Source organism: Hemicordylus capensis, chromosome 5, assembly GCF_027244095.1.
Source record: "Hemicordylus capensis ecotype Gifberg chromosome 5, rHemCap1.1.pri, whole genome shotgun sequence".
In the NCBI taxonomy this organism is placed as follows: Eukaryota; Metazoa; Chordata; class Lepidosauria; order Squamata; family Cordylidae; genus Hemicordylus; species Hemicordylus capensis.
The window spans coordinates 45,744,843-45,768,353 of NC_069661.1; the positions used below are offsets into that span (position 1 = coordinate 45,744,843).

The window sequence follows — 23,511 nt, forward strand, 5'->3', positions numbered from 1 at the left end:
GATCACATCCATCAAAGGACGGCACTGGCTGGGCAGTGGGTAAGTAAAAAAGAATACATACTATTTGTGTGATATCCTTCCTGCTTGGAGGGTGGGAGGGAGAGAATGAGGGAGGAATTCTTAAAATAGTATCTCTTTACTAAAACCAAGCACAAACATGAAGGTACTGCATACTTACTACTTGCAGCTTTATACAACACAACAGAGACTACTTCTAACCACATCCACAGAGTAGGCAGAGGGAACTTGTGTTTTAGTCTTTTTAAAAGTATATAATACATATGCCACAGTTTGCTAGATTTAAACTGGTCTGGTTGGATTCCCCCCTTTGCTTTATTAATTATTATTATTATTTAATAACAACAACAACAACAATAATAATAATAATAATAATAAAATATACATATTATACAGTTTTCAAACACAAAAGTTCCCAAAGCAGTTGATGATGGCCATTAGCTTGGATGGCTTTAAAGGGGGCTTAGATAAATTCATGGAGGACAGGTTTATCAATGGCTACTGGTAGTCGAGTGGCTATAGGCCACCTCAAGTCTCAGAAGCAAGATGCCTCTAACCACTTGCAGGGGAGCAACAGCAGGAGAGAGAGCATGTCCTCACCTCTTGCTTGTGGGCTTCTCAGAGGCATTTGGTGAGCCATTGTGCGGAACAGGATGCTTGACTAAATTGGCCCTGGGCCTGATCCAGCAGGGCTGTTCTTATGTTCAGTTTACACAGTTAAAAGTATGAGCAAATGGCTATCTACCCCAGTTTGGCTCTCCTCATAAGAATTAGTGGCTATTTAATTTTGCTTGGTGTTTATAAAAATAGTTCATAAATAAATCACTTAAATATGTTTATAAGCTTGCATAATACAGCAGCCCTACATTCTTGAAAATGACTTTGCTCTTTGCAAAGAGGTACAAACTGCAACACTGAGAATTAAGCATTCCCTACCCAACCCTGCAAGTATCTTTTCTTAATACTTGCATCAAAACAAAACTCTGCAAATCGGATGGGGAGCTTTATTTTATAAGCTGCCTTCCTCTCCTGCCCTTGAAACTCTTGCATATCCTTAAATCCTAAGAAACTGGGATAACTCCATGTATGCCATTCTGCTATTGGGTTTGATATAAATTTGGTGGATGTATATATTGTCTAAACTAATTGCAAGTAGGAGAGTATGATTTTATTGGGGAACAGATAACTAAAATACTTAACAAAAGCATCCTTATGAGCACACACATCTTCTTATGACACTGTTCTATCCTGCCCTCCCTCCAAGTCACTCAGGGCAGCGTACGTAGTTCTACCTCCCCAGTTTTATTCTAACGATAACCCTGTGAAACAGATTAGGAATTGGTTTTCAAATTTATCTCCCCTTTTCTCTGCCAGTTTACACGCCTTCAAAAAAACACACGCCCTCTCTCCGAACCACCTACAAAACAAACACCTCGTTGCTGTAAAGCGTTCTTTAATCCTTCCCTAGCCCCACCCCTATCTGCCCCTCCTCTGCTTGTCATTGGCTGAAAGGTTGTAGGTTGAGGCTGACTGACGGTCTGCTCTCCAGGCATTTCTTTCTGCTGGGCTGTCAGTCAGCCTCGGCTTGTGGATCCCTCAGCCAATGTCAAGCAGAGGAGGAGGGACGCAGGGCGGGACTGCCTCTCTCACCGCGTCTTCGACTTCCTTGTTTCCTCTCCTCCTCTCTGCCAGGCAGCTGAAGCTTCTCCCCTCCCTCCCTCCTTCCTTTCCTCTGTCGCGGTGGGGACGACGACGACAATCGCGACGCTCTCGGTATGTTGCTGCTGCGCTCCCGGTCTTCGGCCAGGGCTGTTGTAAAAGGGGCTGAGAATTCATTGACTGGGACCGGGCCCCTTTTAGCCCCAGGGTAGATGCGGGCCTGCCTGCTTCTGTTCTTACGAGTCTGTAATGTTAACTTTATTGGTAAGCCACCTTGAATATTCTAGGAAGTATAAAAAAGACCTTATAAAGAAATTTAATAATAGGTTTGTCCCCTGGCTTACATGCACTCGATATATTTTGGTGCTGCTGCTCACTGGATGTTCTGTCCAGGATTCTGAAAGGCCCTCGTACGGTGTCACCTCTGCCACCTGCCATCAGTATAGCACTAGCAAAAAGCTTGCCACCCTATGATGGGCAAGGTGTATGTGGGGAGGGGAGAGTCTGTATATTGTGTGTGGTGGAGGATATATCTTTCTGTGCACAGAGGAACATTGCACGATTTCCATCAGTAGGGCCAGACCCTTCTTGCATGATCCCCATCAGTAGGGCCAGACCCTCTAGTTCAAAAGAGGCGGTTTTGTGCATATTACTGTGCAATAGTATGCTCTAGTGCAGGGGTTTAGTTTTCTCTGTAGAAGTAGATAGCAAGTATTTCTAGATTGGGAGAAAATATAGAGTTGCTCTCAGAAACAGCACTGGGGCGGAGTGGGGTCTCAACCTGCTCTCAGCCCCTGGTTAGGCCCTTGCCACAGAAAATCAAGCCTGTTCATATCTGCAAAGCTCTAACTATGTTGTCTGGTCACTCTAGAATATGACAGGAATGCTGCAGTTGGAGCACAGAGATTATATGGATGCAGTGGAGGAGACCTAGGAAAAGCTTTGGACTTTCATCTGCTAATAACCGATTAGAGTGCACTTCTTTCATACAAGGTACAACTGGTGTCGTTTGCCATCATATCTTAGAGGGCAGATTACTGTGGGTTGGGTTATTATTATGATGTTTTTATTATTTTACATTTTATATCCCGCTCTTTCTCCAAGGAGCCCAGAGCGGTGTGCTACATACTTAAGTTTTTCCTCACAACAACCCTGTGAAGTAGGTTAGGCTGAGAGAGAAGTGACTGGCCCAGAGTCACCCAGCTAGTATAATGGCTGAATGGGGATTTGAACTCGGGCCTCCCCGGTCCTAGTCCAGCACTCTAACCACTACACCACGCTGGCTCCCATGCTGGTTCTCAAAGTGTGTGCGCTCTTGATTTCTGGTCATAAGATCTTGAAAATTTGCAACAATTTTAGGTTGGCACTGCGCCAATCCAACATTTAATGAAGATCGGTAATCTAGGATTTGATCTAAGATTGCCAGTTGCAATGGTTGTCTCTGTTAAATGTCAGGTTGTCATGGTGCTAACCTAACATTGCCAAAAATTTCCAGGTTCTCATGACTGGAAATTGGGAGCGTGCTCATCTCAGGAACCTCCCATTTCTCTGTCTGCTGGCATCATGGGGATCATGAGAACCTGGCCTTTGTAGGCACAGTATCCATTTGTAACTGAAACTCTTCCATGTAAGTTTGGCAAAATGGCATACGTGTTTGTCTTATCTCTACTCTTTGAGATATAAGTGATTCCATATTCTGCATATACAGTTGTGAGAGTTCTTGCACTGTCATAAGATCTCTCCATGTTAGTGTTAGTATTGAAGCTCCTCAAGTATATTCAAGAGGGAAAATATGCTTTTTGAAAGAATCTTTTTTTATCAGTTTGCAATATAAAATTGTATTACATGTGTGTTTTCCTCTTTCAGCCATTTAGACCCATTTGGCATATTCTAGCAATGGCACAACCAAATGAGAGTATTGTTATTCCCAGTTACAATGAATTGGAGAATTTCCTTACTGAACATAATTCTAATGTTGTTTGGCTCCTAGTTGGTATGTAAAATTTATTTTGTTGAATTTATTTTCCAGTGTTGTAAAACATCCTGTTTTATAAATAATGCATTTGTATGTGCAGATGGGACACAGTGTTGAATAACAACTGAATATTCTACTACCTAGTTAGGATAGTTCACAAAGAACATAAAGAAAATGACAACTTTTGCTAATTCCAAATAGTTTTTTAATCCATAATAACTGATAACATGCACATAATATCATACAGAGATCCATATCTACTAGACTATTTGGTGTAATGACATGGAAAAGAGGCAGTTGAGTGCTAATAACAACTACTAAGGGAAAAGGGTATGTAATAATTGATTTATATATTGTTATACTGAGTAATATTTCTTTCATATATATCCTATAGTATTAGTCTTATTTGAAATTCAAAGGAACGGAGTATATATGTTTGCAAACACATGGAAGGTGTGTTTTCTGCATTTGTGAAATGGTAGCTCTTGCCTCTTTAACTGTGTGCTTTTTAAAAAACAGATTTGTGTGTGTTCTCTCTGGTTGTGAGTGTTGTTGCAGAAAAATCAGTATAGAGCTTTATTTCCCTTAACCTTTTCCCCAAATGCGCACACAACTGATTGGACACAACTGATTGATCTGTGTAGATACTCAAAGCATTGTCAGTACTTGAGCAGTGTTACCAAAATTGCCCTGAGGTACTGGCTAGATACCTCAACTATGCTTTTGGTTTGGCTTGGGGAGCAGTTCAGTTCCAGTATCAATTTGAGCAAGTTTTGGTGTATTGGAAAAATGAGGAGACAGGAATATAGTTCAGAGGCTTTATAGAGGGTAAAATGGGGGTACAGAAGTTAAAGGTTTAGTTAGGCAATGCAATATATTTTGGTTGATATTATAACTATGAATCTTACTGGAAATAATTTAGCTTAAGTCCTAATTAAGAGTAAATCGGGTTGGTTAAGGCTCTTAAACCAGAGCCTGGCTTAAGGCTTGCCATGAAAAGTGCTTGGAAAGTGGGGAGGGAGAGAAGCGGCGAGGAGATTTAGAAGGGCAAGAGGTTAATTTAACTATCCTTCCCAGGCACGTTGGTGTGTTCGTTGTACGTTGACAGGGAGGCTTCCTTTCAGGGAACAGGCAGGAAAGTGAAGAAAAGGAGTAAAGGGCTATAACTCGCATGTATAAGAGTCAGTAGGGTAGTGATCCAACAGATTCCCAGGCCATGTGCTTTGGCTAGAGATAGATATACCTTGAAACGTGCCATGAGCCAGTTTCGAAGCCAGTCTGCTTACCCAGAGGGTGGTAGATTTCATGAAAGACAAAAAAAAAAAAAAAAAAATCTGTTGCCCCTCAAACTTAATCACCTTGAGAACAGCTTATCCAACAAAGTCAGAAGGAAGTTATGCAAATGTGATGTACATGGTGAATAGGACTGTGCTTGGTTGACTCGCTTAATACTAGGTGAAAGATTACACATCTATAGTTTTTATGAGCCTCTCCATTGAGTCCTTGCCTGCCAATTTGTTAATTCATGACGAGTCGGGAAATGTGCCGCTTTATCTTTGTTGCTTCACTGTTATTTCTTTTAGACGAGGAGATCCTTCTCATCAGTGAGTAGGGTCTGAATAGCCTGGCATTAGGGATGTGCATGAACCGGTCCGCAGGCCATGTTAGAGGCCTGCGAACTGGTTCGCAAGTGGCCCGGTCTGGCGGTTTGACGCCAGGTGGGATGGCTTTTTAAGGGCAGGGGGGTTGTACTTACCCCTCCCGCGGCTTTTTCCCCTCTGGCACTCAATTTCTTAGTGCAAATTTCGGGGCGGCAGCGTTACTCCCTGCCGCCCCTGCCCCCTTGTTGACTGGTAAAAGTGGAAGTAACTTCTGTGCATGCGCCCGCTGCAGACTCATGCGCGCATGCACCTCATACGTTGTGTGCGCATGCTGTGCGGCGCGCGCACGTCAGCGATGGGTGCATGCGCGGAAGTTACTTCAGCTTTAACCAGTCAACAAGGGGGCAGGGGTGGCAGGGAGGAACGCTGCCGCCCCGAAATTTGCACTAAGAAATGGAGCGCTGGAGGGGGAAAAGTGGTGGGAGGGGTAAGTACAACCCCCCTGCCCTTAAAAAGCTGCTATCCCCCCACCCCCGGCTTCGGACCACGCCTCCACGGTCCGTGCACATCCCTACCTGCCATCCCTCGTCAGCGAGGCATGGGCGTGTCCTGGTTTTAGTCTATCTTGATAGTTTATACTTGAAGGCGTGTTGCCAGCATAACCTGTGCTATCAACCTGCTTTGAGCCAAGTTGTTTTGACTAGGCAGAGTAAAGTGGGTGCAAAGATCATGAGTCTATGATCCAGTGCAATTGAGACATTTGAGTAGAGGAGTGCTTTCTGGGCTACCCCGAAATATGGCTTGGTGGCAACAGCAGGTGGCAATTTCATGATATTTGTTATAGTACTGTTAACATCTCAGACAAATTTGATTGTATTGCTACAACTACTATTATCATGCAGCACTTCTAATTTGCAGCGTGTTTGTTTTATTGCATTCGCCCTCACATTAAACTTGTGAGGTAGAAAAGTGTTGTTTCTATTTTATAAATGGGGAACAGAGCCTGATCAACAGGGATCTCTCCAAGGCCACTCAGTGTCTGGGTTCAAACATAACTGGAAACTATAGTTTGTTTAGCTGTTTCAAGGTTTCACGTTATGATTGAACCCAGCCCTGCTCATAAGCTATTGTTTGTTTTGAGCCAACAAACCAGAATCTGAAACTAGCTTTGAAGTTAATTTGCAAATCACAGTTAGTGCTAACTCTGACTTTGTGTTTTGTTTGAAACCCCAAGCCGTTGATAAACCACACTTAGAGCCATTGTTCCGTCTTAAAAGGCTGAGCATCCCGATACTGCAGGATAAGACTTGTCTGGCCACAGTTCCCTACGCCTTAGTCATGTCGCTGCTGGATTACTGTAACACACTCTAAATGGGGCTGCCCTTGAAGAATATTTGGAAACTGCAGCTAGTGCAAAATGTGGCAGCTAGGATTTTATCCGGAGCTGCTTGTTTGAATAATATTACACCCATTCTGAAAGAGCTGCACTGGCTGCCAGTTTGTTTCCAGGTCCAATTAAAGGTGCTGGTTTTGACCTGTAAAGCCCTTAAGGGTTTGGGCCATGGATATCTGAAGGATCTCCTGCTCCCAGTGGTTTCTGCCTGCTTGACAAGATCATTGGAGTGGGTTCTGCTCTGAATGCTGACAGTGAGAGAGGCTCAGCTGTCGAGTACATGGGACAGGGCCTTCTCAGTCATTGCCCCCAGACTTTGGAATGCTCTCCCAGCTGGCATCTGCTCTTCAGCCTTCATCGCAGTTTTTAGAAAACAGATAAAGAGCCTGGATTTTTACCCAGGATTTTATATGAGAGTATGGATTTTACTGCTGCTTCTTTATGTATTGTGTGTTATTGTTTTATATAGGTTTTTAAACTTTTTATTTGAGATATATTATTTTTATATTGATATTTAATATCTCTACTTTTTGTATTTTAATTGTGCATTAATTTAAATTGCCTTGGGGTTATTTTAATGAAAAGTGGTATAGAAATCAAACAGTAAATAATGGGAGTGAATTTACAACCTTATGAAACTGAGTCCTGAGCAAATGGGGAAATAGAAGCAGACAAGCAGCTTTAAATGTACATCTAGAAGCTCAAACCATGATTTAGGCTCTTAACTATGGATAGTACAAACCATGGTTTGATGTCATTTTTAACCCAGACAATGAGTTCAGAGCTGAAATATCCATGCCTTCCACACACAAGTCTAGCACTCTATCTGGATCATATTGGCTCTCACTTATTGGGATGATGTGAACAATTCTAAGCACTCCAGAGTTTTGTGTTCTGAATAAAATTGGTCTTCTTTCTTTCAAAAGAAAAACACTGACTGCTCTAAAATGTTTTTTTTTTTTTGCAGCTACAATTTTGTCCTGTGGTTGGATTATTTACCTAACCTATTACAATTCACGCAATATTGGACTTATTTTAACATTGGTTCTTAACAGATTACATAAAAATGGCTATATCCATATTGGTAAGTCCTCTTAGCTTTAATATGAAATAAGATATACCATAGAGTAAAAATATTGTGTTAATAACAAAGAGGAAAGTTTCATTGATTTCAGTGAGAGAAAGCTAAGTACATGTTCAGCTGTCCCACTGGTGACATAAAATCAGACAGTTGAGGGACCTTTGTAGGTCCAGCCTCCTACTTAGTGCAGGAAATCTAGAATCGGAACATACCTCAAAATTGGTTATCCAGAGTCTGCTTGTTAACCTCTAGCAAGGGAGAACTGGTCAGCCACTAGCTAACTGGTTCAGTTATCAGCCTGCTGTTAAGAACTTGCTTCTAAAGTTCAACCAAAATCTGCCTCACTGTAACAGGCCTATGAGATCTAGACCTGCCTTCTGGGGCAGAGGACAAGTCTTTGCCGACTCCTGTGTGACAGCACATTTGAAGAGTGCTGTCATGTTCCCCCCTCAGTCTTCTCCAGGCTGAACCTATCCAGTTCCTTCAACCTTTCCAGGCCCCTGACCATCTTTACTGCGGTCCTTTGAACCCATCCAAATTTGTGTACAACATTCTCAAAGTGCAGTGCTGAAAACTGCTCACAGTGCTCCATATCAATGGGATTAATTATAATTATCTTAATTAAGCCAAAGTGAAGAAAATGTGAAAGGTAAAGGCAAAGTATGCCGTTGAGTCGGTGTCAACTGCTGATGACCACAGAGCCCTGTGGTTGTCTTTGGTAGAATACCGGAGGGGTTTATTATTGCCATTTCCCACGCAGTATGAGATGATGCCTTTCAGCATCTTCCTATATTGGTGTTGCCCAATAAAGGTGTTTCCCATGTCTGGGAAACATACCAGTGGGGATTCGAACTGGCAACCTCTGGCTTGCTAGTCCAGTCATTTCCCAGAAAATTTGTACATGCCATTAATTCCATCTATGGTTGATTTATCAGTTAACCTTTTTTTAAAACAGGTTCTTTCTCATTTTCTGTCCTGTCTGGAAAAATCATGGTTCGTGAAATCTTTTATATTACAGAAGACATGTCTATCAGGTACTTAACTTGCTCAGCAGTTATGGCAAAGCTGCAGCTGTTTAAAATGTTCATTCCCAAGACAAGATTGTCCTCCAATGTTGATAAGCTTGAATATGATTTATGATGATACCTTTGAATTGGTGATCTGTAGTGTAGAAGAAGAATGACTGTTTTGGTATAAAAGCAGTGTCTTGTCAACTTTTGCTTCATTTTCACTTTTCATTACCTCAACTGATGTTTCCAATATACTGAATGTTCCAGTGTTGTTTTTCTAGGGAACAAATGAAAAAAATGTAGACACTGGCTGACATCCAGACTAATTATTATTTATTATTTATTTATTTTTTACATTTTATATCCTGCTCTTCCTCCAAGGAGCCCAGAGCGGTGTACTACATACTTAGGTTTCTCCTCACAACAACCCTGTGAAGTAGGTTAGGCTGAGAGAGAAGTGACTGGCCCAGAGTCACCCAGCTAGTATAATGGCTGAATGGGGATTTGAACTCAGCTCTCCCCGGTCCTAGTCCAGCACTCTAGCTACTACACCACGCTGGCTCAATAGTACTACTTATGAATTACTGAGTACTGCTATTGAAATTAAGGACTTATTATTATTATATATTATTTATTCAATTTCTATACTGCCCTTCCAAAAATGGCTCAGGGCAGTTTACACAGAAAAATAATAAATAAATAAGATGGATCCCTGTCACCAAAGGGCTCACAATCTAAAAAGAAACATCAGATAGACACCAGCAGCAGTCACTGGAGGTACTGTGCTAGGGGTAGATAAGGCTAGTTACTCTCCTCCTGCTAAATAAAGAGAATCACCACATTAAAAAATGCCTCTTTTGCCAAGTTAATTTAGTAAGAATGTCAGCCACTGTGACACTTATTCCACAACCTCCTTGTCTTTGTCCATCTGCATATATTTATGCTAATATACAGTATTAGCTGGGCTGTGCACAGAGTACCTGCGCCTCCAGCTGGCCCACTCAACCGCTGCCTTCCCTCCCCCCCCTGCTGTTTTGTGGCCGGCTGGGCAGCCCACTTCTCCTCCCCCCACCTGCTTCTCCGTCTCGCCCCCCCCCCCAGCTAGCTGGCTGGCTGCCGTAGCCGCCATATTCTTTCCTCCAACTTGTCCCATGGCTATCTGGCAGCTCTCCGAGCTCCCGTGGGAACTGCCACGCATGGGATTAGCAATGGGTATGCCTTAGAGAATTAAATATATAGATTTATGCATATTCTGCTAATACATTTCATATATAAAGTTTATATGAAATTCTGGGGAAGGACCACAAATAATGTATATAATGGATTTATTGATTTTTAGCAAAAGAAATAGTACTTATATCCCATTAAGTAGAAAAAATTACTAAATTAAGTAAATTCAAGATCAAAGGTGTGAGAAGGGGGCGGGATATGAAGGCTTCTAAAGAGACTTGCTTTGTGTATGTGGGTTTCCCCATGCTATTAACATTTACTCTTGCCTAGTAACTAGGCAAATGGAGGTAACTAGTAATTAGGTAAATTGCCCAGGACTAGGCAAATGGAGATAGGATAGAACAAGAAGGTCTGTGTTGTCTTTGAGGTCCCCAAAAGCTGGATCACAGAGACATTAATTAAAAAGTAAATCCTCAGCTGATCTTTGTCAGTAGTTCTCTAGTCTTTCTGAGTGTTTGGAGCACTTTTCTATTCTAAAACATGATGTAATTGTGTATTTCTAATAATGTAAATATTTCTAATTATGTAAATATATACTTTAGAATTCAAGATGGATTTATTATATTTCGTTGGTGGAAGATGTACAATCCAAAGCAGAAACAACATGGTAAGTGTTTTCACATAATTTAATACATTTTTAATGTGTAAGGACTGAATTTTCAGTTGAAGGGCCAACTTTCCATGGTTGGAGTGAATAATGTTTGTGAGCAAACAATTCCTTATAACTATTCAGTGAAGCAGAAAACATAGCTGCAGAGATGTAAATTTTGTAAAGAGGTCAAATATTCTTAACTGCCCAGTTTAGTAACTCAGTTCTTATTGGATGCAGTGTTTCCATGTGAGGGCTGATAGAAGTTTTTCTTTTTGCATTTTAGCATTTAGAAATCAAGCATTTCTGGATTTCTATATTGTAACTTCTGTAATTCCTAAATAAACAGGCTAACACATCTGGATATGAATGAAACTCAATTTGTTTTATATTCTGTGATTGCATGAAAGTCATTGTATGTTAATTTGGACTAACTTTGGTTTCGGTGCTCTCAGGAGTGCAATTAAGTTGCTATCGAGTCGGTGTCGACTTCTGGCGACCACCGTGTGCTATCGAGTCGGTGTCGACTTCTGGCAACCACAGAGCCCTGTGGTTGTCTTTGGTAGAATACGGGAGGGGTGTACCATTGCCTCCTTTTGTGCAGTATGAGATGATGCCTTGCAGCATCTTCCTATATCGCTGCTGCCCGATATAGGTGTTTCCAATGGTCTGGGAAACATACCAGTGGGGATTTGAACCAGCAACCTCTGTCAAGTCATTTCTCTGCTGTACTTCTAGTAAAAAACCTGACTCAGACTATGAGAAAGTATACTCTTGCTGGGGAGACAGAGGAAGCGAGGACCCCTAGAGGAAAGTAGTGGAAGTGTCCACTCAGGAATATGAGACAAAAAGCAAAGAAAGCCAGAGAATGAAAAGTGAGAGACAGAATAATGGATTGTGTGTTTTGGGGATGTTTAGGGGTGAGACGGCACTGCCCTACTTGTCCAAAGTGAGCAGCCACTACTGTTTTAGGTTGGAGTGTGTGCATATTTTGTGTTCTTCAGCCATGCGTTAGGAAGGTGAAACATGCAGTGGTTTTCTAATGTGTGTACCCAAAGTGCAAAACAAATAAAAGTTCTAGTAAGTACTAATCTGCCTACTTTCCTTTATCTATTGCTACAGCTGGACTAAACTTGGTCCAAATTGGCTAGGCAGTTAGCCCACTTGCACCTCAAATGTTCATGCATCTGCTATTTTTAATTGGGGTGGATGACATAATCATAAACTATGCCTTTGAGGTGTCCCTATGTGTCCCTACAACTGTACCAAATTCGGTCCAAATCAGTTCCCACTTGCACCTCAAAACGTTCATGTGTCTGCCATCTTGAATCAGGATGGATGACATAATTACAAACTACATCCTTGAGCCGTCCTTATGTGTCCTTACACCTGTGGCAAATTTGGTTCAAATCAGTTAGGTGGTCCACAAGTTAGCCCAATTGCACCTCAAATGTTCACACATCTGCCATCTTGAACCGGGGTGGGTGTCAACATCACAAACTACACCGTTGAGGTGTCTCTGAATGTCACTCACTACAGCTGTACCAAATTTGGTTCAGATCGGCTAGACAGTCCACAAGTTAGCTCATCTGTGCCACAAATGTTCACACGTCCGCAAACTGCATCATTGAGGCATCCTTGTGTGCTCCTACAGTAGGAAATTTGGTTCAAATTGGTTAGGCGGTCCACTTGTGCGTCTTCCTTCTTGAATTGGGGTGAATGATATCATCACAAATTATGCTGTTTATGTGCCCCTACAGTTGTACCCAATTTAATTCATATTAGTTCAGGCATTGCAAAGTTGATGGGGGTGGGCCACACACATGGATGTACATACACACTAAATGCTGGGTGATCTCATAAGCCTACTGGAAAGTAGGCAAAAAACTTCACCATCCCAACTTGTATACCGTACTTCTTTACATGTTACAAAAACACACACTTTTATTTGACAGTTAACCTTTGCATTAGGAAAAGGTCTGTTCAGGTGCAACTCTTTTCTGAGTCAGTATGCATGTGAGGATGGGATTAGATCTTGGACTCATGTACTCCATCCATTGCAGAGGGAGATGTATGTTCTGTGTCGCAAGTTTATGGTGACACCACGTTAAGCTAAATACAGGGTCACCTAGTGCAATATTTTGTCTTCTGCACACACTGTGCAGATAGATTCCAGTGAAGAAGTAGCAACAGATCAGACAAAAAAGTAACACATGGATTTCCTTTTGCACTGTTGTTGATTTACTATTGCAGTGTGTTATACACACGTGGACAAATTTGTTAGTACCCTTTCAGCTCATTGAAAAAGTGTTTTTTTGCCTCCTGAAAAGTGATTAAATGAAAAGCAATTGTCCCATGTATACCTGCATGCCTTTGATATGTCATTGAGTAAAGCAAGGCAAGTGTGAAAAGAGATAAAGTATTGCTTATTCTACAAAGATATTCTAATATAGCGTGGACACATTTGTTGGTACCCCTAGAAAAGATCATAAATAATTTGATTAGAATGATTTTTCAAATTAGCTGTTTTCTTTAATTACTATCACACATGTCTCCAATCATGCAATCAGTCATTCAGCCTATTTCAATGGAGAAAAGTAGTCATTCTGCTGTTTGGGATCATTGTGTGTCCCACGATGAACGTGGACCAGAGAAAGCAAAGGAGAGAGTTGTCTGAGGAGATCAGAAAGCAAATTATAGACAAGCATGTGAAAGGCAAAGGCTATGAGACCATCTCCAAGCAGTTTGATGTTCCTGTGACAACAGTTGCAAATATTATTAAGAAGTTCACGGTCCATGGGACTGTAGCCAACCTCCCTGGACTCGGCCACAAGAGGAAAATCGACCCCAGAATGGGCAGAAGGATAGTGAGAATGATAGACAAAACGCCAAGGACAACTTCCAAAGAGATACAAGCTGAACTCCAAGGTCAAGGTCCATCAGTGTCTGATTGCACCATCCGTCGCTTTTTGAGTGACAGTAGGCTCAATGGAAGAAGACCCAGGAGGACTCCACTGTTGAAAGCAAAACATCTGCCAGACTGGAATTTGCTAAAATGCATATTGACAAGCCACAATGCTTCTGGGAGAATGTCCTTTGGACAGATGTGCCAAAACTGGAGCTTTTTGGCAAGTCACCTCAGCTCTATGTCCACAGATGAAAAAATGAAGCTTTCAAAGAAAAGAACACCATACCTACTGTGAAACATGGAGGAGGCTCTGTTATGTTCTGGGGCTGCTTTGCTGCATCTGGCATGGGGTGCCTTGAGTCTGTGCAGGGAACAATGAAATCTCAAGACTATCAAGACATTCTGGAGCAAAACATACTGCCCAGTATCAGAAAGCTCTGTCTCAGTCGCTGGTCATGGATTCTCCAACAGGATAATGACCCAAAACACACTACTAAAAGCACCCAAGAATGGCTAAGGACAAAACATTGGACTATTCTGAAGTGGCTTTCTATGAGCCCTGATTTGAATCCTATCGAACATCTCTGGAAAGAACTGAAACATGCAGTCTGGAGAAGGCACCCTTTAAACCTGACACAGCTGGAGCAGTTTGCTCAGGAAGATTGGGCCAAGCTACCACTTGGCAGGTCTCATTGAGAGCTTGTTTGTTTGCAGTGATTGCCTCTAAAGGTTGTGCACCAAAATATTAGGTTAAGGGTCCCATCATCTTTGTCCATGCCATTTTCATTTGTGTTATTTGACATATTCTGTTGCATCAAAACTCTAAAGCAAAGTCTGGTTTTTGTTAAATGCGGAACAATCAATGACGGGTGCCAATTACTTTTGTCAGTTTCAAGTTATTTCAGAGACAGTTGTGGGTTCTTCTTTTTTCATGGAGGGATACCAATACATTTGTCCACATGTGTAATGGCTTCAGTGATATGAAAAACCCAGATTCAAATCCATGAGGTGGCCTTGCCTCCCAGCTTAACATAAGAACAGCCATGCTGGACCAGACCCAAGGCCTATCTGGTCCAGCATCCTGTTTCACATAGTGGCCTACCAGATGACTCTGAGAAACCCACAGGCAAGAAGTGAGGGCATGCCCTCTCTCTTGCTGTTGCTCCCCTGCAGCTGGTATTTAGAGACATTTTGCCTCTGAAGCTGGAGGTGGCCTGACTTAGTAGTTAAGTAGCTTAACCTACTTAACAGGATAGCTGTGATTATTATTTATTTACTTATTTATCAGATTTGTATACCGCCCCAAACTTTCGTCTCTGGGCAGTTAACAATAACATAAAACCAGTTTAAAAAATATACAAAAACTTAAAAACAATTTAACAATTTAAAAATAACCAGAAATTAAAACCCCAAAATATTAGGAAGCTGAGAAAGCTTGGGCGAAAAGATGGGTTTTCAGGTGTTTTTTGAAAATTGCCAGAGATGGAGCAGGGATGCATTCCACAATCTTGGGGCAGCGACCGAGAAGGCCCATCTCTGTGTAGCCACCAAACGAGTTGGTGGTAATTGGAGACGGACCTCCTCAGATGACCTCAATGGGCGGTGGGGCTTGTAATGAAGAAGATGCTCTCTTAAATACCCAGGGCCTAAGCTGTTTAGGGCACTTTTTATTTTGTCCGGAAACCTATTGGCAGCCAGTGTAACTCCAACAGTAAAGGAGTAACATGGTCTCTCTGAGATGACCCAGAGACCAACCTGGCTGCCGCGTTCTGAACCAACGGAAGTTTCCGGACTACATACAAAGGCAGCTCCATGTAGAGCACATTACAAAAGTCAAGTCTGGAGGTTACCAACAGATGTACCACTGTTTTGAGATCATTGATCTCAAGAAACGGACGCAGCTGGCTTATCAGCCGGAGCTGATAGAAAGCACCCCTGGCCACTGCCTCAACCTGAGAAACCAGGGAGAGGACCAGTGAATCAGAAGCACTCCCAGACTGTGAACCTGTTCCTTTTGGTGAAGTGTGACCCCATCTAGAACAGGCTGATCAAAATCGTCTCTAGAGTTCTGACCCTGCACAATAAGTACCTCCATCTTATCTGGATTCAGCTTCAGTTTATTCCTCCTCCTCCAGCCCATTACTGCTTCCAGGCAGGCATTTAGGGAGGATATGCCAATGCCTGAAGAAGTTGACATGGAGAAGTAGATCAGGGTGTCATCACCGTACTGGTAACACCCAGCTCCAAATCACCTGATGATCTCTCTCAGCTGTTTCCTGTAGATGTTAAAAAGCGGTTTCATGTAGATGTTAAAAATGATAAAATGTAACTGGGCTTATACGCTTGGGCTGAAGAGGAATACATGTGTTTTGAACCTGATTAATATAGATTTAACTCTGTTGGTGAGGTTTATTAAACAATGAGGCTACTGATATCTAATCTGATATGAGGGAGAGTGCCCTTATCATGGGCTTGATAAGTCATAGGCTCAGATTTGCACTGTTGAAGCGAGTTTGTAATGTGAGCTATGTTCCCGCTTTAGAGGACTGGAACTAGTTGAGCTTTGCTTGGTGTGCAGGAGGAAAGGTGAATATTTGGTTCTTACCTTCCCCTCACCCCTATAACTGGTAGAAATAAGTCCCTGAGTATCAGACAGTCGTCAGGGAATATCTCTGTATGTAACAAAACACTTCCAGGGGAAGGAGCAATGGTGGTGGGGGGTGTCAAATGTCACCCATCACTCCTTGCTCTGGAATTATTCGGCAACATGTGAAAGTATGTACTTGAGGGCTGCGTAATCCCCAGGGACATATTTCCACCAATTACAGCGCCATCTGAGGGGAAGGAAACAACCCCAAGATTTGGCCTACGCATTGCATTCTGGGCACAGCCTTAGTGTGAGAGGCTGCCAAAGTGGGTGTGCAGCTTTGTGTTCTGCATCTGCTTTCGTAGTCCAGAATTGAGCAATCATCAGGAAATATTGTTTACGCCATAGTCAAGAAATAGAAGCTTATAGAAACTGTTCTTGAAATGATATGTGTGATTGCATATCAGGACTATTAAAATCTTTCTTAAGCAAATAGAATCTCCTGGATAGCAATAGAAGGAAAAGAGGATTACCCCTCTATCTCTCATCTGAAACTTGCATAGCTCACACTTCCATAGAGTGCCATAGCTCAGTGGTAAATTACATATTCTGCATGGAGAAGGTTCTATGTCCAGTCCTTGGCATTTTCAGATGGGGAAAGACCCAACTGCTGCCAATCAGTGTAACAGTACTCAGCTAGATAAACCAGTGGGCTGATTTGGCATAAGGCAGCTTTCTGTGTCCAAAGCTGGGAAGAATTGTGTCACTCTTGTGAGTTGTGAATGCCTTGTGTTCTGACCCATTGGAGATCAGGCCAGAAGCTAGTAGTGTTCTTTAACTTTTCTTACTTCTTGAATATTTAGACATTGTAGATCACTTCGTTGAAGAAGATAAATGCTTCTACAATAGCAGTGGCCTCCCCTGCACTTAATTTAATCCACAAAGATTTAATAGCTAGTTGGGCTTATAGATCTTGCCTAAAGTGTGCCGTCAAGTTGGTTTTGACTCCTGGCGCCCATAGAGCCCTGTGGTTTTCTTTGGTAGAATACAGGAGGGGTTCACCATTGCCTCCTCCCATGCAGTGTGAGATGATGCCTTTCAGCATCTTCCTATATCGCTGCTGCCCAATATAGTACCAGTGGGGATTCGAACCTGCAACCTTCTGCTTGTTAGTCAAGCATTTCTCCACTGCGCCACTCAAGGTGACCCAGATCTTGCCTACCACAGCTCTTAATTTGAAAACACATTACATTTTAACAGGATAAAAGTTTCCTTCATTGCTTATAGTAAGTCAGCAATCTCACAGTCTAGTATTCAGATGTATCACATTCAAGATGGTGTTCTCTGTTGTGTGTGGCAGAGACAGAGTTTGGTGGGCAGAAGTAGTTTTTCACTTTCTTTGGTTTGGAAGTAAATATATAGACAGACTTCCTGCACATTATTTATTTATTTATTTATTTATCATATTTTTATACCGCCTGATATGTACATCATATCAGTGCAACCCTGGGGTACATATTTTCGAGTGTCTCGGGGCTCTTCCATGGGAAGGGGAGATCAATGAAACACACCCCCCCACTTCACAACACCATAGCTGCATTGTTAGAGGCCTTCTGCTGCACAAGGCAGCCCATCTCAGTTAGTGTGCATACAGCTGTTGTCAGCCATAATGCACAGCAAGAAGTCGTTGGAAATATAATAATCTACTTGAAGAGACCCAGTTTTCACAAATGGAATATCAAAACAGTTCATGTCTCTTGAGTAAATAAGTAATAGGGTTATCGTTAAAGAACAAAAAACCCCTAGGTAATTATAGCAAATTTGTTTTTAACTAGGTCATACTATTCGTAACTGAAGAAGTGGCATATGACTAATGTGCTACATTATTATATATGATCATATATAATTTCAGATTTTAGTGGGGTTTTTTTTAACTTTATGACATGAATTCAGTTTTTGTTGGTTTAAACAATATGTTGTATATAGACTAATGCTGTTGACTGTACATAGGAACATAGAAGTTGTCATACACTGAGTCAGACCATTGGTCTATCTAGCTCAGTATTCTTCAGACTGGCAGCAGCTTCTCCAAGGTTGCAGGCAGGAATCTCTCTCAGCCCTGTCTTGGAGAAGCCAGGGAGGGAACTTGAAACCTTCTGTAATATAAGCTTTAAATTTAAACTTGAATAAGCATTAAAGTAAGAATGGGGTGGATGAAGGAATAAGGAGAAGGTTAAACTAGATTCACCTTGCAAATAAAAGCCTGGTGAAAAGCAGTCATGTGGATGCTGTGCTGAAGACTGAACAGAAAGCCAGAGGGGATTGCAGGCATGGAAAACCGGGAAGCGAGAGATGTTGGCAACTTTTCTGTTAAGAGCAAATTGTCTCTGCTCTTCCTCATCTAGAGACAAGTAGCTGTTAAAGTAGAAATAAGATAAGTGAAGATAACCAATAGACAGCGACACCGCTTTGGTGTGGAAGAAGGAGACTAGAAACTTTCCTTTCTAAAGTTGGTAGCAAATGGTGGTTTGCCACTGTGTCTGAATGTAAGCCATAGTTTGTTCTCAAATCAGAATCTGAACTTAGGGTTTGAGAACAAACTATGGTTTGCATGGATATTGGTTTGCCACGCTCAAGTGGAATGGCAAACTGCAGTTTGATGCAAACTAGAAGCTTTTAATGTCTTCCTCTCATGCATGCCAGACCGGGGAAGAGGATGGAGTGTGTAAGCCAAAGGCTTGCTGCAGCTCTTGTAATGACAAACTTGTCAGTTGCTGTTTTGTTTCAGCTTTGCTAGAGAGAAGCAGCCAGCAGCTCCTGCTGCCCTATGTTTGCCTATGTTCCCCTCCAGCTTTTCTTCTCTCTCTGGGGAAGCTTCAGAATTGTGCACAAAGTCTGGCTAACAAGTGACTATTTATCGCATGCTTAATGTAACATATAGCCAGTTTCCGAATCAACAAAACGTACTAGCACCAACCCCTCTAATAGTCTGCCTGCACACATAGATCTAAAGTTGCCATTGGTGGCCTAAAATAAATACAGAAGTCCCCAACTTACACATAGGTTGTGTTCCAAAGGTTTGTTTGTATGTCGGAACACATTTTCAAGAGTGACGACTTCGTATGTGTGGCTTGGCATTTATAAGTTGGGGACTTCCTTAATGTAATATGTTATGAAGCTTTGTTTGTATGCTTAGGTGTTTGTAACTTGGGGAGTGCCTGTTACTTTTGTAAGTCTTTCCCACTTGAATGCCAGGAAATTATATTTGCTGGCCATAGATGTCCTGGTACCTGGTTATTTGCAAGCTTGAGAAATGTTCTATAGAACATGTAAGTAAGTTGATGCAGTATTTATCAAGGCTTGTTACTTGCTGTGTCTGTCTTGTGCATACTGGCTAATACCTGTCCTAGGAAAGTGTTGTTGCTGAAAATCCAGGCCTATTTACAGTGAGGGAAATAAGTATTTGATCCCCTGCTGATTTTGTCCGTTTGACACAGAAATGACCAGGCTATAATTGGAATGGTAGGTTTATTGTAGCTGTGAGAGACAGAATAACAACAAACAAACCCTCAAAAGCCCAGTGCCCAAAAGTCAGCGATGGATTTGCATTGTAGTGAGGGAAATAAGTATTCGATCCCTTCACAAAAGATGTCTTAGTACTTGGTGGCAAAACCCTTGTTGGCAGTCACAGAGGTCAGACGTTTCTTGTAGTTGGCCACCAGGTTTGCACACAACCCAGGAGGGATGTTGTCCCACTCCTCTTTGCAGATCCTCTCCAAGTCAGAAAGGTTTCGAGGCTGATGTTTGGCAACCCGAACCTTCAGCTCCCTCCACAGATTTTCTATGGGATTAAGGTCTGGAGACTGGCTGGGCCACTCCAGGACCTTCATGTGCTTCTTCTTGAGCCACTCCTTTGTTGCCTTGGCTGTGTGTTTTGGGTCATTGTCATGCTGGAATACCATCCACGACCCATTCTCAATGCCCTGGCTGAGGGAAGGAGGTGCTCACCCAAGATCTGACGGTACATGGTCCCGTCCATCGTCCCTTCGATGCGGTGAAGGTGTCCTGTCCCCTTAGCAGAAAAACACCCCCAAAGCATAATGTGTCCACCTCCATGTTTGACGGTGGGGATGGTGTTCTTGGGCTCATAGGCAGCATTCCTCCTCCTCCTCCACACACGGCGAGTTGAGTTGATGCCAAAGAGCTCGATTTTGGTCTCATCTGACCACAACACTTTCGCCCAGTTCTCCTCTGGATCATTCAGATGTGCATTGGCAAACTGCAGACGGGCCTGTACATGTGCTGCCTTGAGCAGGGGGACCTTGCGGGCACTGCAAGATTTCAGTCCTTCACGGCGTAGTGTGTTACCAATTGTTTTCTTGGTGACTATGGTTCCAGCTGCCCTGAGATCATTGACAAGTTCCCCCTGTGTAGTTCTGGGCTGCTTTGTCACTGTTCTCATGATCATTGCAACTCCACGAGGTGAGATCTTGCATGGAGCCCCAGACCGAGGGAGATTGACAGTTATTTTCTGTTTCTTCCATTTGCGAGTTATCATGCCAACTGTAGTCACCTTCTCACCAAGCTGCTTGGCGATAGTCTTGTAGCCCAGTCCAGCCTTGTGCAGGTCTACAACCTTGTCCCTGACATCCTTTGACAGCTGTTTGGTCTTGGGCATGGTGGTGAGTTTGGAAGCTGAGTGATTGCTTGCTTCTATGGACAGGTGTCTTTTATACAGGTACTGTAACAAGCTGGGATTAGGAGCACTCCCTTACTGAGGGTGTTCCTCAACTCAGCTCGTTACCTGCATATAGTGAAAAGACACCTGGGAGCCTGAAATCTTACTGGTTGATAGGGGATCGAATACTTATTTCCCTCACTACAATGCAAATCCATCGCTGACTTTTGGGCACTGGGCTTTTGAGGGTTTGTTTGTTGTTATTCTGTCTCTCACAGCTACAATAAACCTACCATTCCAATTATAGCCTGGTCATTTCTGTGTCAGAGGGCAAACGGACAAAATCAGCAGGGGATCAAATACTTATTTCCCTCACTGTATGTCTTATGGGTCTGTAGGTGTTGTAGCTTTGTATGTGTCTTTGTGTGACATCAACATGCACGCTTCAACTTCTAGCAATTTTTACAGAATTTTCTTCGGCTACTTGGCTGAAATGTTCTCATAAAAAGCCACTTAACAGAACATTCGACTTTTTGTTGCACTTTATAGATCCAAAGGCAGAAACAAGATTGTATATCATGGTGAATGATTTTGAATTTCATGTCTACAATCGCTCTGACCTTTATGGGCAACTTCAGGAACTATTTGGTTTGGATCTAACCATAATTCCTTCAAAGAAAGAGGATGAAAAAACACGTGAAAATGGGAGAGAGAGAACACATACAAACCTTGAAAGGTATGACTATTCACTTGCATATATGTCAAATTTAGTGCTTCTATGAAATCAACTGTGTAGGTTGTATCCTAAGAAAGTTAGTTATGCTTAACCACCATAGAAATCAATGAGTCGAATTAATAATGAATAACTTGGTTAGGATGCAGCCCTCCTTGGTTAGGATGCAGAGCTTTTGCTCTGTTGAGTTTCTAAACTCTTCTCTGAAGACTTTAAAATAGTACCTTCTTGTTGCTTAAAGAGTGCTTAGAGAGTTTCTGGCTGACCTAAATACATTTAGCTAGTCTGAAAAACAAAGGAACTTGTACTTGATGTTTCTTTGTTTTTCAGAATACTAAAATGTTTTTAGGCCAGCTAGAAGCTATTTGTGCACGCAGGTGACAGTATCTGATGTTGGAATATGATAACCATGTGGGGCATAGCAAGATGGGAGGAGAGCTGGTCTTGTGGTAGCAAGCATGACTTGTCCCCTTAGCAAAGCAGGGTCTGCCGTGGTTGCAGATTTATTTGATTTATTTTATATGGATGGGAGACGGCATGTGAGAACTGTAAGATATTCCCCTTAGGGGATGGAGCTGCTCTGGGAAGAGCAGAGGGTTCCAGGTTCCCTCCCTGGCATCTCCAAGATAGGGCTGAGAGAGATTCCTGCCTGCAACCTTGGAGAAGCCGCTGCTAGTCTGTGTAGACAATACTGAGCTAGATGGACCAATGGTCTGACTCTGTATATGGCAGCTTCCTATATGCCTGTGATGTCTCTTTATTGGAACTTGAGTAAGTAAGAGTGGCATGAATAGCTATTGGAGTGATTTCTCAGTTTTTAAAAAGCTGAAGCCTGATTTATTTGAGTTTTGTTATGATAGATCTCATTATGTGTTTTGAATTGTAAAATCACAGTTTAATAAAGTGTGATTCAGAATTAATAAAGTGAGGCAAGTGCTATGCCGTGCACCATGGAGAAAGGGAAATAAAAAGCAAAATGAATTTAATATTAAACTAAACAGCTTAGGCCTGGGGTATTTAAGAGAACGTCTCCTTCACTATGAGCCCCATTGCCCTTTGAGATCATCTGGAGAGGTCCGTCTGAGGTTGCAACCAGCTTGTCTAATAGCCACTCGGGGATGAGCCTTCTCTGTTGCCACCCTGAGACTTTGGAGTGCACTCCCTGCTGAAATAAGAGCCTCCGCATCTCTGACAGCTTTTAAAAAGTCTTTAAATATACATTTACTCACCCAAGTTTTTAACTAGAATTGTGGTTTAAACTGTTTTAATTCTTGTTCTGATTTGTTTTATATTGTCGTGAACCACCCAAAGACGTAAGTTTGGAGCAGTGTACGAATATAAAAAATAAATATTATATTAGTCAGGCTTGGACATCAACATGGTTTGAGCCAAGATTAGGACCGGGCTTTGCACACCATTTCTGAGCCTTGGGAATGCATGCTCCTTCCTCTCCTTCATGAGCAAACCCCAGTAGTAGTCCCAATTGTGGTTAGAAACCAGTTAGTAAATGAGTCTGATTTCCATATAGGATGAGAGGGTCTGTGAAGTGTTTCTTGGATATGGTCATCACATAAATTTAATGCATTTCCCTCCTCAGTGTTAAAGTAAAAAGTGAATCTCCCGACCCATCGTCATCGTGGAGATCTCTTATTCCAGTAATCAAAGTCAATGTTAGCACAGTAAGTAAAATAACTCCTGTTTGTGTGTTTGTTTGTCTTTTTTCTAGCAGTTTGAAAGCCAGCTGTATGCCAAACTGCCTCAAAAATCTTATATTGTAATATTTTTCTTTGATCTACTGAAATTCATTGAGGTAGCACATACACAGGTTTATCAGTCTTTAGACTAAATACTTGGCCTTATTAAGATGCTAGAATACTTAAATGTTTTTCCTTTTCAATTTTCGACCTCCTTTTTTTAGGCAAGTCAAAGCAACTAACAGAAAATAGACATGAAGCAATATTAAGGCAAAATAAAACAGTAATAAAATCATTCCTCAAAGTCTTTTTAAAAGAGCCAGCTCTTCACCTGATTCCAGAAGGCAAATAGTTC

The 23,511-nt window shown here is 42.0% G+C and overlaps 1 protein-coding gene across 12 annotated transcripts in view; it reads left to right on the plus strand.

The window, feature by feature from the left end:
- Window positions 1–1,652: 1,652 nt before the first annotated feature.
- The window catches only part of BLTP1 (bridge-like lipid transfer protein family member 1), a 201,468-nt gene continuing 179,609 nt past the window's right edge, over window positions 1,653–23,511 (plus strand). For 7 of the 12 annotated variants that reach the window (XM_053253721.1, XM_053253726.1, XM_053253727.1 and 4 more), the window contains exons 1-8: window positions 1,851–1,941; window positions 2,549–2,670; window positions 3,544–3,670; window positions 7,614–7,730; window positions 8,683–8,761; window positions 10,510–10,574; window positions 21,279–21,465; window positions 23,060–23,141. In XM_053253721.1, the coding sequence (XP_053109696.1) occupies window positions 3,574–3,670; window positions 7,614–7,730; window positions 8,683–8,761; window positions 10,510–10,574; window positions 21,279–21,465; window positions 23,060–23,141 (627 nt within the window). In that variant the 5' untranslated portion in view covers window positions 1,851–1,941; window positions 2,549–2,670; window positions 3,544–3,573. Of the gene's footprint in view, window positions 1,792–1,850; window positions 1,942–2,548; window positions 2,671–3,543; window positions 3,671–7,613; window positions 7,731–8,682; window positions 8,762–10,509; window positions 10,575–21,278; window positions 21,466–23,059; window positions 23,142–23,511 lie in introns of those variants that run through there. The other 5 variants (XM_053253725.1, XM_053253729.1, XM_053253731.1 and 2 more) reach the window with 2 other exon arrangements.